The 20,716-nt window shown below is 41.6% G+C and overlaps 1 protein-coding gene across 1 annotated transcript in view; it reads left to right on the forward strand.

Annotated features, from left to right (window-relative positions):
- The window catches only part of KIF26A (kinesin family member 26A), a 95,412-nt gene extending 75,334 nt beyond the window's left edge, over positions 1-20,078 (forward strand). Inside the window, exons 6-15 of the mRNA XM_041399427.1 lie at positions 3,808-4,017; positions 5,993-6,086; positions 6,579-6,841; positions 7,091-7,274; positions 7,569-7,728; positions 9,417-9,579; positions 10,132-13,513; positions 16,905-17,095; positions 17,968-18,118; positions 18,609-20,078. Coding sequence (XP_041255361.1) covers positions 3,808-4,017; positions 5,993-6,086; positions 6,579-6,841; positions 7,091-7,274; positions 7,569-7,728; positions 9,417-9,579; positions 10,132-13,513; positions 16,905-17,095; positions 17,968-18,118; positions 18,609-18,784 — 4,974 coding nt within the window. The 3' untranslated portion in view covers positions 18,785-20,078. The remainder of the gene's footprint in view (positions 1-3,807; positions 4,018-5,992; positions 6,087-6,578; positions 6,842-7,090; positions 7,275-7,568; positions 7,729-9,416; positions 9,580-10,131; positions 13,514-16,904; positions 17,096-17,967; positions 18,119-18,608) is intronic.
- Positions 20,079-20,716: the final 638 nt, after the last annotated feature.

Raw genomic sequence — 20,716 nt, forward strand, 5'->3', positions numbered from 1 at the left:
ATCCTTTTAGCTCTCTTTGATTCCCACCCCCTTGACCTGTTCTTTTTCCTTTAGGCCTGTCTTATTCTTCCATTTCTTGATTCATTCTCCTCTAAATACCTTTCCTTGTGTTTCTTTGCTTTGTACAAATGCAAGCAGTAGCTGGTACCACTGCAGTAGGAGATGACCCCAGAAACCTAGACATACTGTCTAATAATTGCCCACAAAAGGTGGGGTCTTGAGTGGGCCTGAAATTAATTGCACTCAATTCCAGTAATTCATTTTCCTAAGCAAATAAAAGCATTAGAGTGCAGTCACTGCTGATTTGCTCCCTAGTTATGGGTCAAAGTTACTTTCAAGTTTATAGGCCCTGTGATATCCTGAATCCTCCCCTCCCTGCGAGCCGTTGTTTCTGGATGATTTCCTGCACCACATATTGCTGTCTCTAGAGGTGAGCATGCCTTTGTATGAGAAGCAGATAAAGAGACCCAGAGAAGCTGCAGTTAAACTGCTCCTTAAGGCAAGAGCCAAGCTGGCTCTGTAGTACTCACGCTATACTGTTTTCCTGCAGTATTAACTCCAGAAGAATACTGGGATGAACTTCGGAGCTGAGAATATAAACCTGTCACTTAAGATTGGTCCTCAACCACAGGCTTGCAGGAAGTGTGAGAAGCATAAACAGTATTACATCAAACCTTTCCTTTATACACACAGAAGCATGTGCATGGACCTGGGATCTGCCTGCTCTCAGTTTTTGCTCTTGTGAAGGGATATGTTTGAGTAATCTTTGTGCTTGATGGTCCTTCCATGAGCATTTCTGCTTTATTTCTGAGTGAAATCAGCCTGGCTCAGTATCATGAATGAATGTGGCACATCATAACTCTGCAATTATTGATAGATATCACTTAGAGATATATTTAGTGGGCAGGAACACTGAATATGAAATCTGTTTGTCTACTCTGCAAGCCAGCTTTTATACACAAAACACTAAAAGGGGAAGTCCCTGAAGCTGCTTTTCTCTCCCCCTCTTGCATTTGTCTTGAAAGCTCACTTCTATTGTAAACATGAAGATGACCCTTGAGACTGTTAAGTTTGGGATTTGATCCATCATGGGAAGCTATTTTAGTATCTTTCTGATTCAGAGAGGTGGTCTTAAAAAGCTAATTTGTGACACAAGAATTTCCTGTGGGTGAAGCCATCATTGTGTTTAGGGGGAGCAATGCTCTGATGGAGGTAACTTGCTGTTTAGGTCAGGAGCAAGCCAATTTTCCTCTTATCTAAGCTCTGGCTGCTATAATCTAATAATAGATGGAAGAGAGAACAGAAAGGACTGTTTAGATAAGTGCTTTGAAAACAGCATATATTTTAAAATTCATTTTAATCAAGTGACCCTGAAGTGGGCATTTATACTTACATATATTTATATGTTTAGGTTTTGTTTCTTTTTTTTTTTTTTTGCCCTGAGGGAGGTTATTTTTTATGAGCACCTTGGTAGCATGTCAAGGTTGAGCTAGCAGGCTAATACACAAAGCTGGCTTCATGCAGCTTTTATGGGGAAACAGCCTTGAGTGTGTCACCTCTGATGCACTTTGCTTTTGAGGCAGCTGTTTCATTTATTCTAAGGTTTGCTTGTTTTCTGGGACTGTATTTTCATATTTGTTATTACTGTGAAAGGTGAAAGAAAAGAAAGTGTTGAATCAGGGGACAGCTTAGTCAATAGGTAGAAGAATTTGCTGCTATGTTTGATGGAGCCTCCTGCAGTGTTTATGGGAAGGGTTGATTGTTTCTTAACCTCTTTGTTTGGAAGAAATGTTGGGGAAAAGCTTTTAGAGCTGCTTTGTGGAAAATATTTCCTTTGAGGGGGCTTGAGGAATTGTGTAGGGATGCCTGTGTGCAGCTTAGCCCCCATAGAGAGAAGAAGATGGAAGAATGGGACAGTTGAGAACTTAAATCTTTGAATTTCCTGCCTCCCCAGCTGGCAAAGGTAGGGACGGTTCAGCATGGTGCTTCCTGCTGCTCCCACATCTGCTGTGGATCACTCTGGCTTGGCCACTGCATTTCACTGCACACACTGGGTGCAGATGTGTCTGCTGTCAGCTTTCCATCTTGTCTGGTACGAGTGTCCCTCAGTCCCTGAGGGTGGCTCAGCCTGCTCTGGTCTCTGCTTGTTGCCTGCATTTCACATGCTGTGCTTTGCTGAAGTAGATTTTCAGCTTTGGTTCTTCCTTTGCCAATATCTCTATGGACACAGAAGTGAAGGGGAGGTGATGACTGTAAAGTCCATTTTTTGATACAAAGAATGTGTTCATGGAGTAAGTACACACCATTTTAATGGCATAATGTTCTTTAAGTAAGTAGGAGTCAAATTATTCTGGCACATTTAAGGTTACATTTAGCAAAAATCTTACTGAAATGGAGAATCATTCTTCATGAGAGACAAGTGCTTTTGAACCCAGCTTCTACATGCAATATCCAGGTGAGGGCTAAAAGTGAGCCTGACTCATAGAACCATAGAATTGTCTAGGTTGGAAAGGATCTTCAAGACCAAGTGTAGCTGTTAGCCCAGCACTGCCAGGCCCACCACTAACCCATGTGCTTTAACAGGAGAGGGTGTTCCCTGGCTCAGCAGCCGTGTTGCAGAAGATGAAGGTGCTGATGGGTGCTGTGGACAGTGCATATGTAAATTGTTCCAACTGTGGTACATTGCAGCCATGGAGGCTCTTCAGCCACCTGGTTAACTCTGGTGCTGTGAGAGTTGTCTGGTAGTTGAACAAGGAGATTGTACTGTGGTTCAGCTTGTTACTGAAACGTTTCATACACCATGGAAAAAGTAATCCTCACTGAACACTGCTTTTCTGTGAAGTCTGATCTGCGGGGCAGTTCAAGAGTTGAGGTTGCACCTGTAATAGTAATTTACTTCAGTGCAAGGTGTATAAAACATGCTGACATGGGAGCATTTCATAAGTCTAGATGGTTGTAAGTGGGTGTGAGGCAGTATTTCACAGGATTTTCAAGTAAGAGTATGATTTCCAGGAAGCTTAAAAGAAGCAGGTGTGCAGCTGTTGCTGAATTTTCCAGAGACCCAGTCACTTGACTTCCATAAGGTGCTTTGGAAATCACAGCCAACATGTTAGAGCTTTCTAAAGACACTGTCTTCAAAACCTCTGTGTAGGATATCATAATTTGTAGTGCTGCAATAGAAGCATACCTTTGTGAGAGGTTTCTTTTCAAGCTTTTTGACCTTTTAGTGGTTTGTGGTTTGATTTCTTTTCCTTTCTTTTTTTCCCCCCATTAAATCTGCAACTAAGCACTGGAGAGCCTAGCAATGACAGCATAAAGGCAACTGCCTGGGACAGTTGTAAGGGAGACACTTTTTTATTAGAATAATATGAATGAGAAATTGAAAGTTTCTAGACTTATTTCCAATGCAGTAGGTGTCTGAGACTTGTGTTATTCAGACTGCTTTTCAAAGTGTCCCTTCGGTCACACTGAGTACTTGAAAGGCAGGAGAATAGAATTTTCTTTCCTTTGGCATCGTGTTACACCTGCAGTGGATCATACTTGCAGATCAGACATTTATAAATTGAATTGGTAAAACTGGAACAGCATCAACTGAAGAGACAAAGTGAACCTTTGAAACCTAATTAGTTCAGTGAGGACCCCAGGCTGGAAAATCTGGCTCTGTTTTTGTCCCACGGTTGTTCTGACACACCTCAACATGACAAACAAACGCATCATGGGAAGGGGAGCGGGTTTGGGAGGAATGCTTTGCATATGTTTATCTGTAGCTGGGAACTCAAGTTGTTGCTTTCTTCTGAATCCTTGCAGGTGAAAGTGATGGTAAGGATTTGTTCCTCTCAAGGGACACATGAAACGTCTGAATCCATGTCCTTCCTAAAGGTAGACCCACGAAAAAAGCAAATCACATTTTATGATCCAGCAGCGACTGGGCCTTCCAATGCAGGTCACAGAAGAGGTGTTGTTGCTGTCCCAAAGATGTTTGCCTTTGATGCAGTTTTCTCCCAGGATGCTTCACAGGTACTGGAGTCACTCGTGTAAACCTCTTGAGTCTTCTCTTGGCCACTGCATTTGATTGCCTGAGGAGTTCCTTCTGTTCCTGGGGAATTTTATTTGAATGAGTTGCCTTAATGCCTGGAAAGAACATGGTAATTAATAGACAAGTGGGTAAATTCTTACATCTTCTGTTTAGTTGAGATGTAAAATTAAGGAATAATAGCTAGAGAATTAGATTTGCTGAGGAAATTACCTTCTTGTGTATTCTGTTGTTAGAGAAAGGTGGCACACAGTCAGCCTGAAATCCAGTTTCTATCCAGCTAGGTTTTAACTCATTTGATGGGACTGAAATAAAGTCCTTCCTCACAGCTTTCAATGGGAAATAAACATATGCTTTATGTTAAACTAAATGCTGTTAGGAGGAAAGATAAAGCTAACCCCTTGGGATTGTTACACTGGAACAGGGAGCTTTTATATTATCTGCACCTTTTCCAGTTTATTTATGCTGTGGTTTTGGCTGATTATTTTATGTTGATGGTTGTGCTGATGGTGGTGCATGTCTTTCTTGCGGCCTGCAAAAGGGAGCTTTTATTCAGTAGTAGCCCCAGACCTGAAATCTGCTACACAGACAGGATGGCTGGTCTTTGAGAGGATTGGAGTCTGCTGTATATTCAGTGAGGTTGCCCCTCATGGGCGTCTGATAATTCCTTCTGTGAAAAATCTTTGGTTCAGAAAATAAAATCCTAGAACAGCTTTAAAAATAACTAATTCAACAGCATTTGAAGAACTACACCAGGTCTGATTTGCTGGAAAAAATTGGGCTGAAAAATATAGTGAAAGGTGAAAATGATCTATTAATGTTGACAAAATATGACAAGGTTTAATTCATAGTCCCCTCCTCAGATCTTTTGCTAGGGTTTTGTTTATTTTTTTGGGTCCCAGACTGTAGATAAGAAAAAATCTATTGAGTCTAAATTCTAGACAAACTAGATTCCTCCAAAGATGGGGAATAGCTTCCCCCACACATCAGTGCCCAAAGCGCAGGTGACCACATCCGAAAGCTGTTTTTAGACCCTGCATAAGTTCAAGCAGGGTCTTTGTGCAGAAGTATGCAGCAGGGATCCCAACATGAGTCCAGAACTGGAGTTGAGGTTTTCTTTCTTGTGCTGCCAGCCCTGCTGCAAGGTGCTGGTCACAGCCTGCGTGTCTGCTGGTTTTGGCACCAGTCCTTCAGGCTGCTGACCCCTGGTTTGGGATGGCTTTTCAGCTCCTTGTGGCAGGCCTGTTGGGTGGCCTGTTGTGATGTTTTTGGGTGACATTGGTGACTGCAGCCCCTTCTGTGGAGGTGTTGTTGCTGGAGGCAAGCTTCTGCCAAGCACCTGCAAACAGAGCCTTATCATTTCACTGTAGTTACATATTTACAGCAGCCCCCTCCCCTGCCCCCAGTTGCTGTACTTAATCTTATTGTGTGTTTGAAACCTTCCCTGACGTGGATAAACTGGTTTTAGCACAATCAAGTATTTTAGCAAGGTTTCTTTATTGATGATGATGTTTCCACTGGAAGAGGAAAATGTGATACTATGAAATCTTATTCAGGGATCTTAATGCATTTTCTCCAGTATGGATGTCTTTTTAATTCCTGTGAGCTCTCCTGAGTAGCTTAATTTCAGTGAAGTTGCTACTATTGCTAAATAGCCTTGGCTAAGCTATTATACCAGCAGGAAGCCTGGTTGGATAGAATTCAGTTTGCTACATTAGTTATAGAATCAATATTCCAAGAGAATAGGTTTAATAGAATTGAAAACTGTTTTAGGCTGTAGTAGCATATTTTATTATTTTTTAAGATAGCGTAGTTACTAAAATAATAGGACTGATGCCATAAAAATGGGGAGAATATTGTGCCTCAAAAATATTGAGTCATTCATTACATTACAGAAGAATAGTAAAAACCACAGCAGTATATGCTCTTTCACTTACTTGTCTCCAATTTTTCTTTCAGGCTGAGGTATGCTCTGGAACAGTAGCAGAAGTAATCCAGTCTGTTGTGAATGGTGCAGATGGTTGCATATTTTGCTTTGGTCATGTCAAGCTTGGTGAGCTCCCAAATTCGTTACAGTTAATTACTATGTCAGTCTGGTAATTACATGCTGTCAGCTCCTGGAACAATAAACCTGGAGTATATGAATAGATTAGAATTTCTTTTTAATTAGCTTTGCAAACTTATCACGGTTTATTTCTGCACTGTGATTGTAAGTTCTAATTTGAAAAGGTAAAATGTAGCATCAGATTAGCTTATTCAAGAGCAAGTTTATGTAGGTGCATTGTGATGAAAATCAAAAGATCAGAGATGTTTTTAACATTAATTTACTGTGGGTCTGGCTTATGAAACTTGCAAACCTAATTGAATAAATAGTCATGGATTATTAATTAAATACTTGGAGTTTTTTTACCTGTTCTTTTTTCCCTTATCTGTGCAGCACATGGCATTACATGTAATGCACATGATGATATCAGGTGGCAATATGAAGACACACTGCCTTGTACAAGAAAGGTTAATTGTGTTTATGTTTGTCTTTTCATTCTAGGAAAATCTTTTACCATGATTGGGAAAGATAACTCCACACAAAGCCTTGGTATCATCCCCTGTGCAATTTCTTGGCTCTTCAAATTGATCAATGAACGTAAAGAAAAAACTGGAACTCGTTTCTCTATTAGAGTATCTGCTGTAGAGATCAGTGGCAAAGATGAAAACCTTAAGGATTTGTTAGCTGAAGTAGCCACTGGCAGCCTTCAGGATGGCCAGTCTCCTGGGGTTTATCTGAGAGAAGATCCAATATGTGGAACCCAGGTATAATGAATAGCACAGCATAGATTTTTCTGAGCCTGACTTTCTTCTACTTTTTATTTCCTTTTATCTGACAACAATTATGACAACTTTTAAGCCTGTAAAAAAAATTTATTGCTTTTAATTTTTAAGCTCATCTCCCATGGTGTACATATTTGTTTCTCTTAGTGCCCTGGAGATTTAGCGTGTTCAGCAAAAAATAATAAAAAAATGCCCCTGTGCTAATTAGTCATGTTCTTGTTTATATTCAAGCTTCAAAACCAAAGTGAGCTAAGGGCCCCAACAGCAGAGAAAGCTGCCTTTTTCCTTGATGCTGCAATTGCTGCCAGAAGCACCAGCAAGCCTGAATGTGAGGAGGAAGATAGGAGGAATTCACACATGCTCTTTACTCTTCACATATATCAGTATCGCATGGAGAAGAGTGGCAAAGGAGGAAGTATGAATGTTCTTACCTTATTGTTTATTTTTAAATTATGTGGTCTTGCATTAGTTTTATAAATAATTTGCAATTAACTTAAGAAGAAAAAATTGAACTCTCAAGCCAGTTGAGTCACCTTTAACTTTTGTAGCTGTGACTAATATCTGGTTTCCTTACAATTAAATATTAATGTAGCCATTATCCCATGCTGTATTCATTATTCTCCTCATTTGAATGCATTTTGAATACCAGGTTTGGCTTGAGTCCATGCAAGAACGTGATGTACAACTGTTTTTCCCCTTTTTGTTGTAGTGTCTGGAGGACGCAGTCGTTTGCATCTCATTGATCTGGGGAGCTGTGAAAAAGTGCTGAGCAAGAGCCGAGATGGAGGAGGCTCTCTGTGTCTGTCTCTCTCTGCCCTGGGCAACGTAATTTTGGCCTTAATTAATGGTGCTAAGCATGTGCCATATAAGTAAGTGAATTCTAAGTCTGCATTATCTTAAATTTGTGGCTGGTGTTACCTGAGAAATGGATTGCATCAACAATTTACTGTTCACCTAATATGAAGTTAAAGGAAATGCTGTTAGAGAGGGTTCTGTCTTCTTTTAAGGTCACTCCTACAGATACACGTATCTTTCATCTGCTTGCCCATATTAACGTGCACACAGGTTTTTAAATGTTCAGGTAACATGAAATTCTTAGTTAGATGGTTAAAAATGGTATATTGGTATACTGAATTTGGGTGAAGTGTTGGGGAGGGTTTTATTGTTGAAAAAAGTGAGGGGAAAATGGCTAAGATGTTTTCTTTCCTTCTCTCTTCTCTTTGTTTCCTGAATTTGGAATTTCTGGCTGATCTCAGCCAGCTGGACATTAGTGAATAATTGAATCTAAATTTCATAGGATTTTCTCTTCTTTTTGAAAATGTAAAAATTGTACTGAAATTTTGGAAAATAATTGAGTATTAATCAAGTATGGTCATCAAAGGTTGTTATTTCTGTGTGTCTTTTGGGATGATGCATCTTCTAAATTAAAAAAAAAAAAAAAAAAGACCACCTTGTTGCACATTAGTTTAGCAGAAGTGAATGTTTAGGTGTGTTCCTTTGTAGAGTGTCTGTGACAACAATTTTGTGTCAAACACACCTGTGGGGAGCCCAGCTTAAAGACAACAGCCACATTGTAAGCACTCTTACCAGAACTTGGCCTTCAGTCCTTAAATTTAATTGCTGCTTGTCTTAACAACAGCACAAAGTTATAATGCATTATCAATCATGTCATTTCACATATTTATCTAGTGATGCATCTCAAACAGGTGGGTTTTTTTTCTTTCTGTATTAAGCAGAGAGATATTTTCCTCAGGCTACTTGCTAGGCTTGTGTATGGAGTAGAGGATGGATGGGTTAGAATTAGGGAAGGGCAAATCCTCAGCTTGGTCACCTACTGTGGTTTAGTGGCCAGACACAACAGGAGTTCCCTCAGGTTGGACCTGCTCACGGAGCTTCCTACTCCAGGGAGCCATGGGGAAAGATGTCTTGGGGACCAGTGGAGGACAAAATGTCCCTTGTCTTATCAGCTTTAGTGTCCACACTGGAGGCTTTACATCACCAGGAAAGCCTTCAGAGATAAGTTCTGCTTCCCTTTTGCTATGTCAGAGCAGACCACAGGTAGCAGAATGGAAAGTAGATTAGTTGGGGTGACACTTCTATTTCTGGTACCTAACATTGTTATATCTGTTTAGAGATTTCTTACCATTTCTGTTGACTTCTTTTATTTCTTATTGTTAAAAGTGTTTGCATAGAGCTCACAGAGTGTAACTATCCAAGTACTAAGTCTGTGCAGCTGAAAATACAGCACTCATGAGCTCTTTTGGGTAGTATGGCCTAAACCTGAGAAAACTAGTTATCAGTCAATTGTTTGACAGTTTTCTAAGCAACAAAATGACTAACCATACTGTAAATACACAGGCAGATAAATTAAAATATTGGTACCTTTGTATGTGTACATTTAGACACATTTTAAGTGTGGTCAATAACAGGAACATATTCCTTATCTACATGTACCATGTGTGCATGAGAGTAAAAGCATAGCTTGTGGTGTAAAATTCTACAAAAAAGGTGTAGGTTTCTTTAAACAATCCTAGTGTTTTCATTTTTTTTTGCACAGGGACAACAAGTTGACTATGTTGTTGAGGGAATCACTTGGGAACATCAACTGCAGGACTACTATGATTGCACACATTTCTGACTCCCCAGCCAATTATGCAGAGACTCTCACAACTGTTCAGCTTGCATCACGAATCCACCGCATGAGAAAGAAGAAATCCAAGGTTGGTTCACAAACAAGCAGAAATTAATTCATTTGAAAATGAGTTTTCCTAACCTCTCAGTAGGGGAACATGGGATTTCTCGATGGTAGGAAGTAATACAAAATGCATAAAATCTCAGGAGAGGAACTGACAAATGACTTGGCACTGAGCCATCATGCTGCCCCCAATCCTGTATCCTGAAATTCCCTTCTTTTTGTTTCAAACACATATTCTTTCTTTGCTTACATGTGGAACTATCTCAAAAGCCTCTATCAATATTAATTAAAAATCAATAGAAGAGGAACAGAAAACTATTGAAGAGAATGATAATGCATAATATTTAATGGAAATTATCTGAAAAGGTGTGATTGTTATATTATTACTAATACAGTAAAATCTATGTAGCATGTTATTTTAATTTACCTTTCCCTCTAATATTTTCCCACTAGATGTAGTTATGATAATATACACAAAGCATAGATTTTATTGCAGCCTGACCTTTTAATCACTTCTTGTACATGTATATACTTATTTATCAATTGCTACTAATAAATTTACTGTTGTTATTTGCAGTATGCATCCAGCTCATCTGGAGGAGAGAGTTCATGTGAGGAAGGACATGTCCGGAGACCGCCCCATTTGCGACCATTCCACCCTCGAACTGTTGCTCTTGACCCTGACCTTCCTGTCATGAATATATCCAGTGATCCTGATTATTCCTCCAGCAGTGAACAGTCTTGTGATACTGTCATCTATGTTGGTCCCAATGGTGCAGCTTTGTCTGACAGGGAATTGACAGATAATGAAGGTCCACCGGAGTTTGTTCCCATTATCCCATCCCTAAATAAGAAGAGAAATAAAGATAATTCTGCTGTTAGTAGGAGTTCTGACAAGGACCATTTCAAATGCAACACTTTTGCTGAACTGCAGGAAAGGTTGGAGTGCATTGATGGAAGTGAGGAACCCATGAAATTTGCTTGTGGAGAAATCTCTGTAGGGTCCAATTGCAGTCCTGTTCCTGGAAGTACAGAAAATGCACAGTCTAAGTTGATAAAGGAAAAAGTATCCTCTCCTTCTGGAGGACTTAAGAAACCGATTCTGCAAGAAACTGCATCTCCCAAAAAAGGATATAACCTTCCTTTTCAGTCTGTTGCACCAAGGGGTGGCAATAGCAACTGTCAAGAAAATAGCACACCTCACTTGAAAGCAGAGCTTTCCAAGCTGCAGAGCAGAGCTGACAAAATAATAGACTCTGTCCTGGAGGGGGAGAGAGAGACAATCACTGATTCCCTGCAGACTTCAAGGTGTAGCCCTTTGAGGAATCCAGAGCAGAATAAGGCCACAGCTGAGTGTGTCACTAAGGAAAAGTCCTTGTACATGAAGAGACCCTTGCCAAGCCCAGCGCCTCCCCCTCCACAGCAGAGAGAACACTCCCCAGGCTCCAAAGCTGAGAATTTGGAGCCTGACAATAGCAATGCAGTTCGGACTCCTCCTGTGGGAATGAGCAAACAGATGGGAAACAAACCTGAGCAAAACCCTTTAGGAAGCACATTCCTTGTTGGTAGCAACACGCAGAGTCAGTCAAGTGCGATAGAGGTACACAGCTTCAGGTCAGCATTCAGAGGGAAGTGTTTTGATCGGGATATACTGACTACCACAGTGACTTTGCAGCAGCCTGTTGAGCTGAATGGAGAGGATGAGCTTGTTTTCACGGTGGTGGAAGAGCTCTCTATTAGTGGAATTATGGATAATGGGAGACCTTCCAGTATCATTAGCTTTAACAGTGACTGCTCCCTTCAGGCCCTTGCATCGGGTTCGAGGCCGGTCAGTATTATCAGCAGCATAAATGATGAGTTTGATGCTTATACCTCACAGGAGACTTCTACTGGTGTAAATATTGATATTGTTGTGCCCTTTTCTAAGGATCCCTTTACCAGCAGCAGACGTTCCTCCATCAGTTCATGGCTTAGTGAAGTCAGCATTTGTACAATTGAAAGTGATGGAGCCCAGTCTAGTGACAGTTTTGTCGCACAGTCATCTTACAACTGTAATAAGTCTGAGGAACCCTTCAACTTGGACTCATCCCATTTATGTGTCCCCCTGAAAAGTGCTCTGAATGACAGTGGATTTTGCTTCTCTGAGCTAGAGAGTGAGAGCTTGAGTTCCAGCAAGCTTTCCTCAGGCATCAGTAAAAGCCCTCAAACCTCTGAAACTACCAAAGCATCTCAGATAAAAAGTGCTTTTTGTGTCACTGATCAGCCAGTAAAAATCAAATTTAGTAATTCTCGTGATGCGCCTGTGATAGAAACAATACATTCTAGTCTTCCTAGGAAAACAAAAACTACCTCTTCTCCAATCCACAATAATACTGTCCTCAGCTATAAAGAGCTGCAGAATCCACATGGTATATTTGAAGATCCTTGGCTGTTACGCACCGATTATCACTTGGAAACAAAACCTGCAGAGTCGCTGCTGTCTCCAAAACCTCACACGTTTGGTACTGAGAAGCAGCCAGAAAAAGCTGCCCAGGGTTTTGGCACAGAGTCCAGGCCAACAAAGTCACAGACTATGCTTGCCTGTTCACAGAGGGTTGTGGATGGTTGTGAAATGGCCTGCAAATCCTCCAGCGGAGCTGCCAAGAAGTCAGAAATTGCTATGAAGATGCCACAGCTGAAGAGAGGAGCCACCACACTGGGAGTGATGCCAGTGTCACACGCTCACAGTACTTTGCCTGAGTTTGTGACCCGAGGGAATTCGGATGCTCCCCTGGCCACTGGCAGCTTGAAATCGTCCCTGGGAAAGAAGAACGCACCACAGAAATCAACTGTGTTGGCCAGGCCAGGTGGGCCAACACCTCCAACACCTCCTGTACGTAAATCGAGCCTGGAGCAGAAACCTGTTGGTCTGGGTAATGGTGGGGGGAAAGCCTCTGGCCTGGACTTTGCCAGAGCTGCCATGCCAAAGGCTGAAGACGAAGCAGATCTGCGGTTGAAAGCTGGCTCTTACTTTAGTGAAAGTGCCAGCTGCAAGATGAACTTGAAGGGTGACCACTCTTTGCCCAAGATGACATCCAGCTTAAAGGTGAAGGCATCAAAGAGTGAAACTGTGCACCGATATGGGAGTCACATGTCTCTGGAGAGGTGTGACAGCCTGACATCGGTTGGATCCAAAGCGAGCGTGGTGAGGGACAGCGGGAGCACTGGCAGCAGCCGTGCGGGGCGCTCTGTCCCCAGGCTGGGGGTCCCTCCTGTTGCCTCCAGTATGGGTTTACCGCTGCCCTTCACTGCCCCTGCACCTGGTAAAAACAACCAGGCAAAACCCACAGCTAACCAGAAGGTGCAAGCCAATGGGAATAAAAACCGGGGCCTCTCTGCCAGTGGGTCAAAATCTCTCAGCTCCTCTGTGAAGTCCCTGGCACAGCCTGCAGGGAAGGGCTCTGGCATGGCCCCTGGTGGGAAGGCAGCTCCCCGTTCTGTGCAGCCTGTCAGCGGCAAACCCGGCCGCGGGACCATCATGGGCACCAAGCAGGCCATGAGGGCGGCCAACAGCCGCGTGAACGAGCTGGTGTCGGGCGGCTCTGCCAAGGCGGGACACTTCCGAGGCTCCACCGACTCTGACAGCGGCAATGACAGTGGCATCAACCTCAGCGACGAGAAGTCGCAGATGCCGGTGCTGCCGTCTCCCTACAGCAAGATCACGGCACCGCGGCGGCCGCAGCGCTACAGCAGCGGGCACGGCAGCGACAACAGCAGCGTCCTCAGCGGGGAGCTGCCGCCAGCCATGGGGAGGACGGCTCTCTTCTATCACAGCGGGGGCAGCAGCGGCTATGAGAGCATGATTCGGGACAGCGAGGCCACCGGCAGTGCCTCCTCGGCACACGACTCCATGAGCGAGAGCGGGATGTCCTCACCGGGTCGGATGAGGAGCCTTAAATCCCCCAAGAAACGGTCAACAGGTAGGACACGAAGGGGCAGGCGTTCGCTGGTGCTCCACTGCATCCTGAGGATGGAGGCGTTTTGTGGCATCTCTGACAGAGAGGAGGCTTGGAGGGAGCTCAAAGCAGGGAGGTGGACTGACTGCATGCACTTGTGTGTGCATGTGTATTGCTGTGACAGCAGCTACTTGTCATTTATTTTACTTCAAAGCTGCAGGTGTGACACAGGTGCTGTGGTGGAGAGGGCAGGAGAGGTGTGGGTGCCCCGGGGTGCCGGCAGCCTCCCTGCGAGGGAGGAGGCAGCAGGTGGCTGCCGGCAGGTGGGGGACATTCCTTCCTCCCTCAGCAGGGCCAGGGCCAGGGTGGCCCAAATAGGAGGGTGTTATGGCTGGGTTGGGGTAAGTGAGGTGCAGGCTGAGTGCTGATGACTTTTTGTGAGGATTGAGTGAGTGATCCTGGAAGACTGGTGAGAGAAGGGCAGTGAGGAGAGGAGGAGCTCTGCTGCTAGGTGTCTGTGAGGGAATGCCAGAGAGGCAGACTAGGACTGTAGTTTAGAAACAAAGGAATAGGCTGGAAGGGGAGAAGAGAGTTTGTGAATTAATGAGGATTGCTGAATGTGCATTAGATTACCCTAAGGTAAGGCTTAAAGCAGTAGGGCGTGTATGTAAGATGCAGTGACTCTTAGGCTAATGCTACTACCTAATCACAACATTATTGTATTGCACTCTAATAGTATTTATATTAATAAATTTTAGGCTGCGTGTGTGGATACTATATGCAGTAGGAAACTGACTGTGAGAGTTGCTTGGAAGAGGCAACTCTGGCTCACTGTGTCTGACCATGCCAAGAAAAGGTGGGCGTATGGGGGCCGGGTCCCCTTCCCTCTGGTGCTTTTTGTTATTGCTCTCACTGCTGGTGCTCATGTGAGTGCAGCTGCAGTCCAAGTGTATTTGTAGTCAGCTTCAAAATCTGGCTCATATGGTTGGTGTTACAGTGTTCATTTCTCAGATCTAGCTTGAGATCCTGTGGTAGTGTAATGAACCGATGGCAACCAGTGCCAGGTAGATCATGACCAGCAGCCTCCTTCAGCAACCTGGGCGTACTGACTGGTGGAAATATAGTAGGAACTAATATCAGCAATGTGCTGGGTCTGAACTTATGGTTGGAAAGTGGCAATTACTGCAATCCCTGTGGATACCCACGATGCTCAGTTCTGGCAGTAAAACCAAATGAATGAAGTTGATCTCATGGGACTTTCTGGTCAAGGAAACGGAGCTGCTTCAGCAAGTGATAAATCATTTTGGAAACTTAGTATAATATTTGCTGCTCTTCTCTTTCCATAGCATATCTGCCTCTTAAACCTTTCCCACAAATCAATATTAACAGCTGTATAAGTTGCACACACATTGAGAAGGCATTACCCACAGATGGATTTGTATTTGTTCTAGCCCCAGGAAATACTTATAAGGTCTTTAAAAATGACAAACAATTTCTTTTTCCAGTTGTAATTGCTCTATATCAGTAAATTATGTATTACTTTTTTGGAGTGCCGTATACTTTGAGAAAATAATGTGTTTTATGCATGGAATGCGGTTTACCAGGAAGTGCATCAAATATTTTTTACAAGAAATGTTTGGCTCAGACCTATTATTGTTCTAAAATAATTGTAATCTTTGCACATTATTAGATATTCTTGGAGTGATTTATGTAACACCAGACTATGTTGGAGTCTCTGGATTGAAGGACCCATCCTACTCCCATGTATGTCACTGTAAACCATCTCCTTATCCTGTAATAGAGAAATTATGTTGATCCTGGCTTGTACAGTGGAAGGAGATGAAGTTCGCCTGCTTATTGCATGTGTTTGACCACATCTGTTTGGTGTCCTCCTCAGAGGGATCTCCTGTCAGCAGTTACAGGGTCAGGGTTACAGTGTGTGGCTGTGTCCGAAAGGACAGTAGTGGTGACTCAGGCTGAATGGATTGGGGTTGTGAGAATGATTTTGTAGAAGTAGAATCAATTCCCCTTTTGAAAACATTCACGTTTTGTTCTTGTGACTTAGAAATCAGCAAGGATGCAATTAAGAATGAGAGATGTTTTTCTTAAGAATATGTAAAGCAGGTAACTTTTGAAGTATCAGTGGAGGTGTTTTGCTATGAGGGTACCTGCTGGGATTTTGTCTTCATTTCATGTTGGAGTTCATGATTTATCTGACAGCCTTGACTTGTGCTTACATCTCCTGTAGAGGTCTTAGCCCAGAAGTTATTTTGGCATTTAGCATTGTCCTTTGAGCAGAGCTGCCTTGTCTGTTTGATGTGCTCCCTTTAGTAAGAGCAGAAGAAACAAGACTCTTCACCTCCAAGTTAGTTTTTAATAAGAAGAGGCAATTAAGTACTAAATTTATTGTCACCTAATGACAGCTTACACTTAGTGCTACCTTGTGTCATTTCAGTTTGTTTCTAGTGGCCTTCAGCCCTCCTCTTCTTAAGGATTGGGCTGCAGGCTTGTTAATGTTGCCTGACCAGCTCTATGCATGTACTCATGCTTGAGGCATGTACTGTAAAGGTCAGATTTTTAGAGAATGATAAGATATTTAATAATCACAAAAAACTCGCTGGGAACGAGCGTGCCAAGTCTTGCATTTTTGAAGGATGTAAGTCAGTCTCTGCTTAGTGAAACTTGAACCCTAGCAGAAGGATAATGGAACAGTATGATTTTCTTGGAAAATCTGGGAGCATTCTATTGAAGGCTCCCAGAACTGGTGACTTTTGTCATGCACTGAGCTTCTGGGTGCTGGTGCAAATGTGTGAGATGTCTCAACATTAGAGGTGCTCAAGTTGCAGCTGGGTTGATGCCTTCTGAATGCCTCTCAATCCCACAAAATCACTGAAAACTGTTGGTGTTTATCACCCTAAAATAGAAGCAGTAGTTTTGGAAGGAACTGTTTGAGCCTTGCAAAGCACTGCAGTGCAGTGACAGGGATCTTAGATAGCCTTGCTTGGCTTTAACTGAGGGAGCAGAAGATTTCCAGACATGTAAGTCATTATCAGTATCAGTTTTAGATTTTTCACTCTCACTGCCTTTGCAAGGTAATGAATACCATTGTAGTCCACCAAAGAAAAATCAATCCAAGCAAAATATTTCTGCAAGGAGAGAATAAAGAACTGATGTTCAGACATCTGCTTTGGGAGAGGAGCTGCTGTTGCTCCCATCTGGGAACCAAGTGAAACCTACTTTGTCAAGGCAGTAACTCAGTTAGCAGCCCGAGGGTATTTTACTAAAAGGAAAAGATCAAGAAAAACATTTCTTCCTGAGTATACTGAGAACCTAGATCTTTCTTTAATTCACTGCAGTATGTTCTGCAGTGTGTTAGTCTCTTAGAGCCTGAGGAATATTCGTTTTTGTATTTTAGGTCTCCAGCGGCGCAGACTGATTCCTGCACCATTGCCAGATGCTGCCTCCTTAGGAAGAAAACCCAGTGTCACTGGCCAATGGGTTGATCTACCACCTTTGCCAGGCACTTTGAAAGAGCCATTTGAAATTAAAGTTTATGAGATTGATGATGTGGAACGATTACAGCGACACAGACAAGAGGAAACTGAGGTCAGGACATATTTTACAACTGTAGACAAATTACAATATACAGACAAAGTCCTTGCTTGAATACCAGAATGGTGTTCAGGAAATTGAGTGCAATTAAAGTACTATAATTATTAATTTTACAATTCATATGTTGGGGTACCCTTAACACAGAAAATTAAAATGATTACTGTCTAAAATTAATTGTGTCTAACATGACTGATGGTGTAAATGGAAGTTACCAATGAATACATTATGAGAAAGCTTCATAATCGTAGCCTGGCTGGTGGAACCTTACAGCCTCCCTCAACGACAGGGTCATTAACTCTTTATGTAAATGACAGGATTTTGTTAAATCAGGGATATACTGAGTTTGACTTACTTGTAATTGGAAAACACTTCAGCTAATTCTATTTTAGAGACCAGAATTCTATGTTCTACTTATGCCTTTTTCCCATTTCTTTTGTAATAGCCTTTCCAGGATGTTGAGAAGGTAGGAATGCTTTTTAGAAAATAAGAATTCATGTTTTAGTGTTAACTATGACTCTGACATTATCATTAGGTTGTGTTTATCATTTTCACTACTGGAAAAAAAGAATTATCTACAAACAGTAGTAATTTCAGAATGTGTTAAGAGATGTTTGCTAATTCAGAGAAGTGCAACAAATGCTCAAGTGATGTAGCTTGCAGTTTGTCTAGATTAGAATCCATTAATGTAAACTTCAAATAAAAAGGCCCCCCAAAAACCCATAAAAACCCCACCAACCTCACAACCAAATAAACCAACCCACCTGCTCACTCTTACAAGTAGTGAGCTGGGAGCAATTTTTGTCAGACTGTTATAGGCTGGCTCACAACAGGAAAATTCATGGAATGGTCTTTCTGTGTCTTAAAAGGGTCTGATGTATTTCCATACAAAGCTGAAGATACTAGAGAGGCGCCAGCAGCGAATCAGGGAAATAAAGGCAAAGCACGAATTTTTGAAGGAAGAGTTAGAAGAGACAAAATGCAGGTTGATGATGGATCCAAACAAGTGGAAAGAAGACTGTAAGTATTTTGCAAAAACAGCAGTATGATCAGCCTCTAACAGATTTTCATCATGTCAGCATGCCCACTGAGAAACTTAATCACTTGCTAAGATATTTTGCTGAATTGAGTCCTAAAATACTCTGTGACTCAATCTGTGTTTCTGTAATATGCTATTTGAACAAAAAAAAAATCCAAACAAACCAGAAGAGAACATTAAAATGGTGCAGTTAATATTAATGTGGTTTTTATTAGTCTTTTATTATTCTTCTTTCCAAAGAAGGAAAAAATTGTTTCCATATATCCATGTTATAGCTGGGAAATTGAGGCATGAGATTTGTTCCCAGTTGTGCATAACTCAAGCCTCAAGGTAGAGTTTTATTTTTGCTGAACAAAGGGGGGGAAAAAGTCTTATTCAAGAGACCTAAATTTTACCATGTTAGCTGCTTTTTGATAGAATAATGTTTTATGATAAGCTGTTTCTCTTACTCAGTACTTTCTTGTCTGACAGTTGAAGTGGATCCTGATCTGGATAAGGAGTCACAGGAGTACCTGGAGGCACTGGAACAAGTGACAGAGGAGCTGGAGCAGTGTGTTAATCTGTGCAAGTCACACATCATGATAGTGACGTGCTTCGATATCGGGATAAGCGATGCGCAGGATGGAGTGCGGGAGGTGGAGGTTTGAGGAGAGGTTTCTCAAGGGACTGGGGAAGTGAGGCTGGGTTGTCCAGCATGAAGAAGTAAACTGAAAAAGTAGCTGGGAAGTGAAGGAGGAAAGGTGAAGACTAAAAAGCAACAATGAATGTTGTAAGAGAAAGAAACAGCTGAGGAGTGGGAATGTTCATAAATCATTTGGTGCCTCAACGTGACCTGAGCTGTACAAAGGTAAAAGTAGGAACAAGTGTTGCTTCTACCAGAGGGAAGTGAAGCAACTTAGTACAAACCCTGATGTTAATTAACAAACAAACGTGAAATGGAAGTGCCTTTAAAGTTCATTTGGTTTTCATTTTTGTATTTGGTGCTAGAATTAAAGCCAGCAAACCTAAGCAGACCACAAAATGTATTCCTACGAAATATTTTATACTGTATAGTGTATTTATGACTATATGTAAAAACAAACAACATTGTAGCAAAAGCAATAAGTAAATTATGTTTTCATACCTGAACTTGCCTTCTTGTTTCATAGAAAAGCTGTTTTATGTAGCAGAATTAAAATTGTATTATAATTGTTTTCTTGTTTAGGGTTCAAAATATTTTTATGAACATTTATCTATTGAGAAGGAGTATTATGGCATTTTGAGATGATTGTTTTACCTTCAGGTTTTGTATTATTGCTTTTTCAGATCAAAATAAATGTTTGTTTTCCATTTTATATATACATATATAGATATATATTAACTGCTTACCTACTTCCTTGGTTACTAACCTCACTTTTCACAGACCTGGTCTTTTTTGGAATCGTAAACTTTATGTGAGGAAGTCTACAAAGGGCACTGTGGTTTGTTTTGGTTTTCTTTTTTCCTCTTTGACTGCAGGAATTGAGAATTATGTTTATTACCAAAACCATAAAACAAGCAAAAAAAAGGAGCAAAAAGTTTTTGTAAATGTTAAGTTAGGTCCATATTTTTATATAGTTTTGACTATAAATATAGCATTTGCATTTTGAACTTTTAAGACAAATAGTATATCTTTTTACAGTTTTTCTAAGGAAGGCAAACCCTCAGGATCAAGTTTATACATGCTGCATGAGATTTGTGCTTTTTTGAAGGAGGCCACTTAAGTGTGGAAACTATTGATAAATTGTTGCCAAACAAATACTTTTGAAAAGGTTTAATAGTGTATGTAATACCACATTTCATAATGAATCATATTTTCTAATCATCTTCCTTTTTATGGTTTTTTCAAATCCTTTGTATAAATATGTATTATAACAGCTTGCTTCAGTTTTTATCTGTGAATAAAAGATACATCTATTGTTACGAGTGCTGTTTGCTGTGTATGTGATTTTGATATTCAGAAGAGGGAGGATGGTCTCTGATACACTGTGTTAAATGTCACATTGCATTGTCTTTTTGCCCAAGAGGTGTGTGACTGGGAACAGAGTTTTGACATTCGTCATCTTAAACCAATCAGGAAGGAGAGACAAAACACCAAAGGGTGAAATAAATAGCAGTGATAATAACTTATATTCTCTTAGCACTTGATAGTTTACAGAACAAAGACCTGCAGCTCACATACTTGTTTTCCCTGATGAGAAAAAGCAATTAAAAATGGGTCTGAAACCACAAGAAGACTAGGAAGTGGAATCAAGCCCTGGGCCCCACAGGTCCATCATGGCAAACTGCTACATCCATTTCTCTGTGGCACTTCTGTGTTTGCTCCAGGCTGGACAGCATCTGTGCCTGGTCCTCAGCTCCTGGTGCTGGCTGGAGCCTCCCAGGCAGGGTTAATGTAAAGCTTGTGCTTCTAGTGACACCATTTCTGTTTTCCACCCATTTGGCCAAAAGGCAGATCTGTGGGAAGTTTTCCCCTCCCTCTTTTTCTCTCCCTAGGTAGCCCTAACAGCATGGCATCCATGCACTGTTTGCTTATCCTCACAAGAAACCTGTGAGGTGGG

This window comes from Onychostruthus taczanowskii, unplaced genomic scaffold, assembly GCF_017590055.1.
Source record: "Onychostruthus taczanowskii isolate IOZ18803 unplaced genomic scaffold, ASM1759005v1 scaffold1, whole genome shotgun sequence".
Taxonomy (NCBI): domain Eukaryota; kingdom Metazoa; phylum Chordata; class Aves; order Passeriformes; family Passeridae; genus Onychostruthus; species Onychostruthus taczanowskii.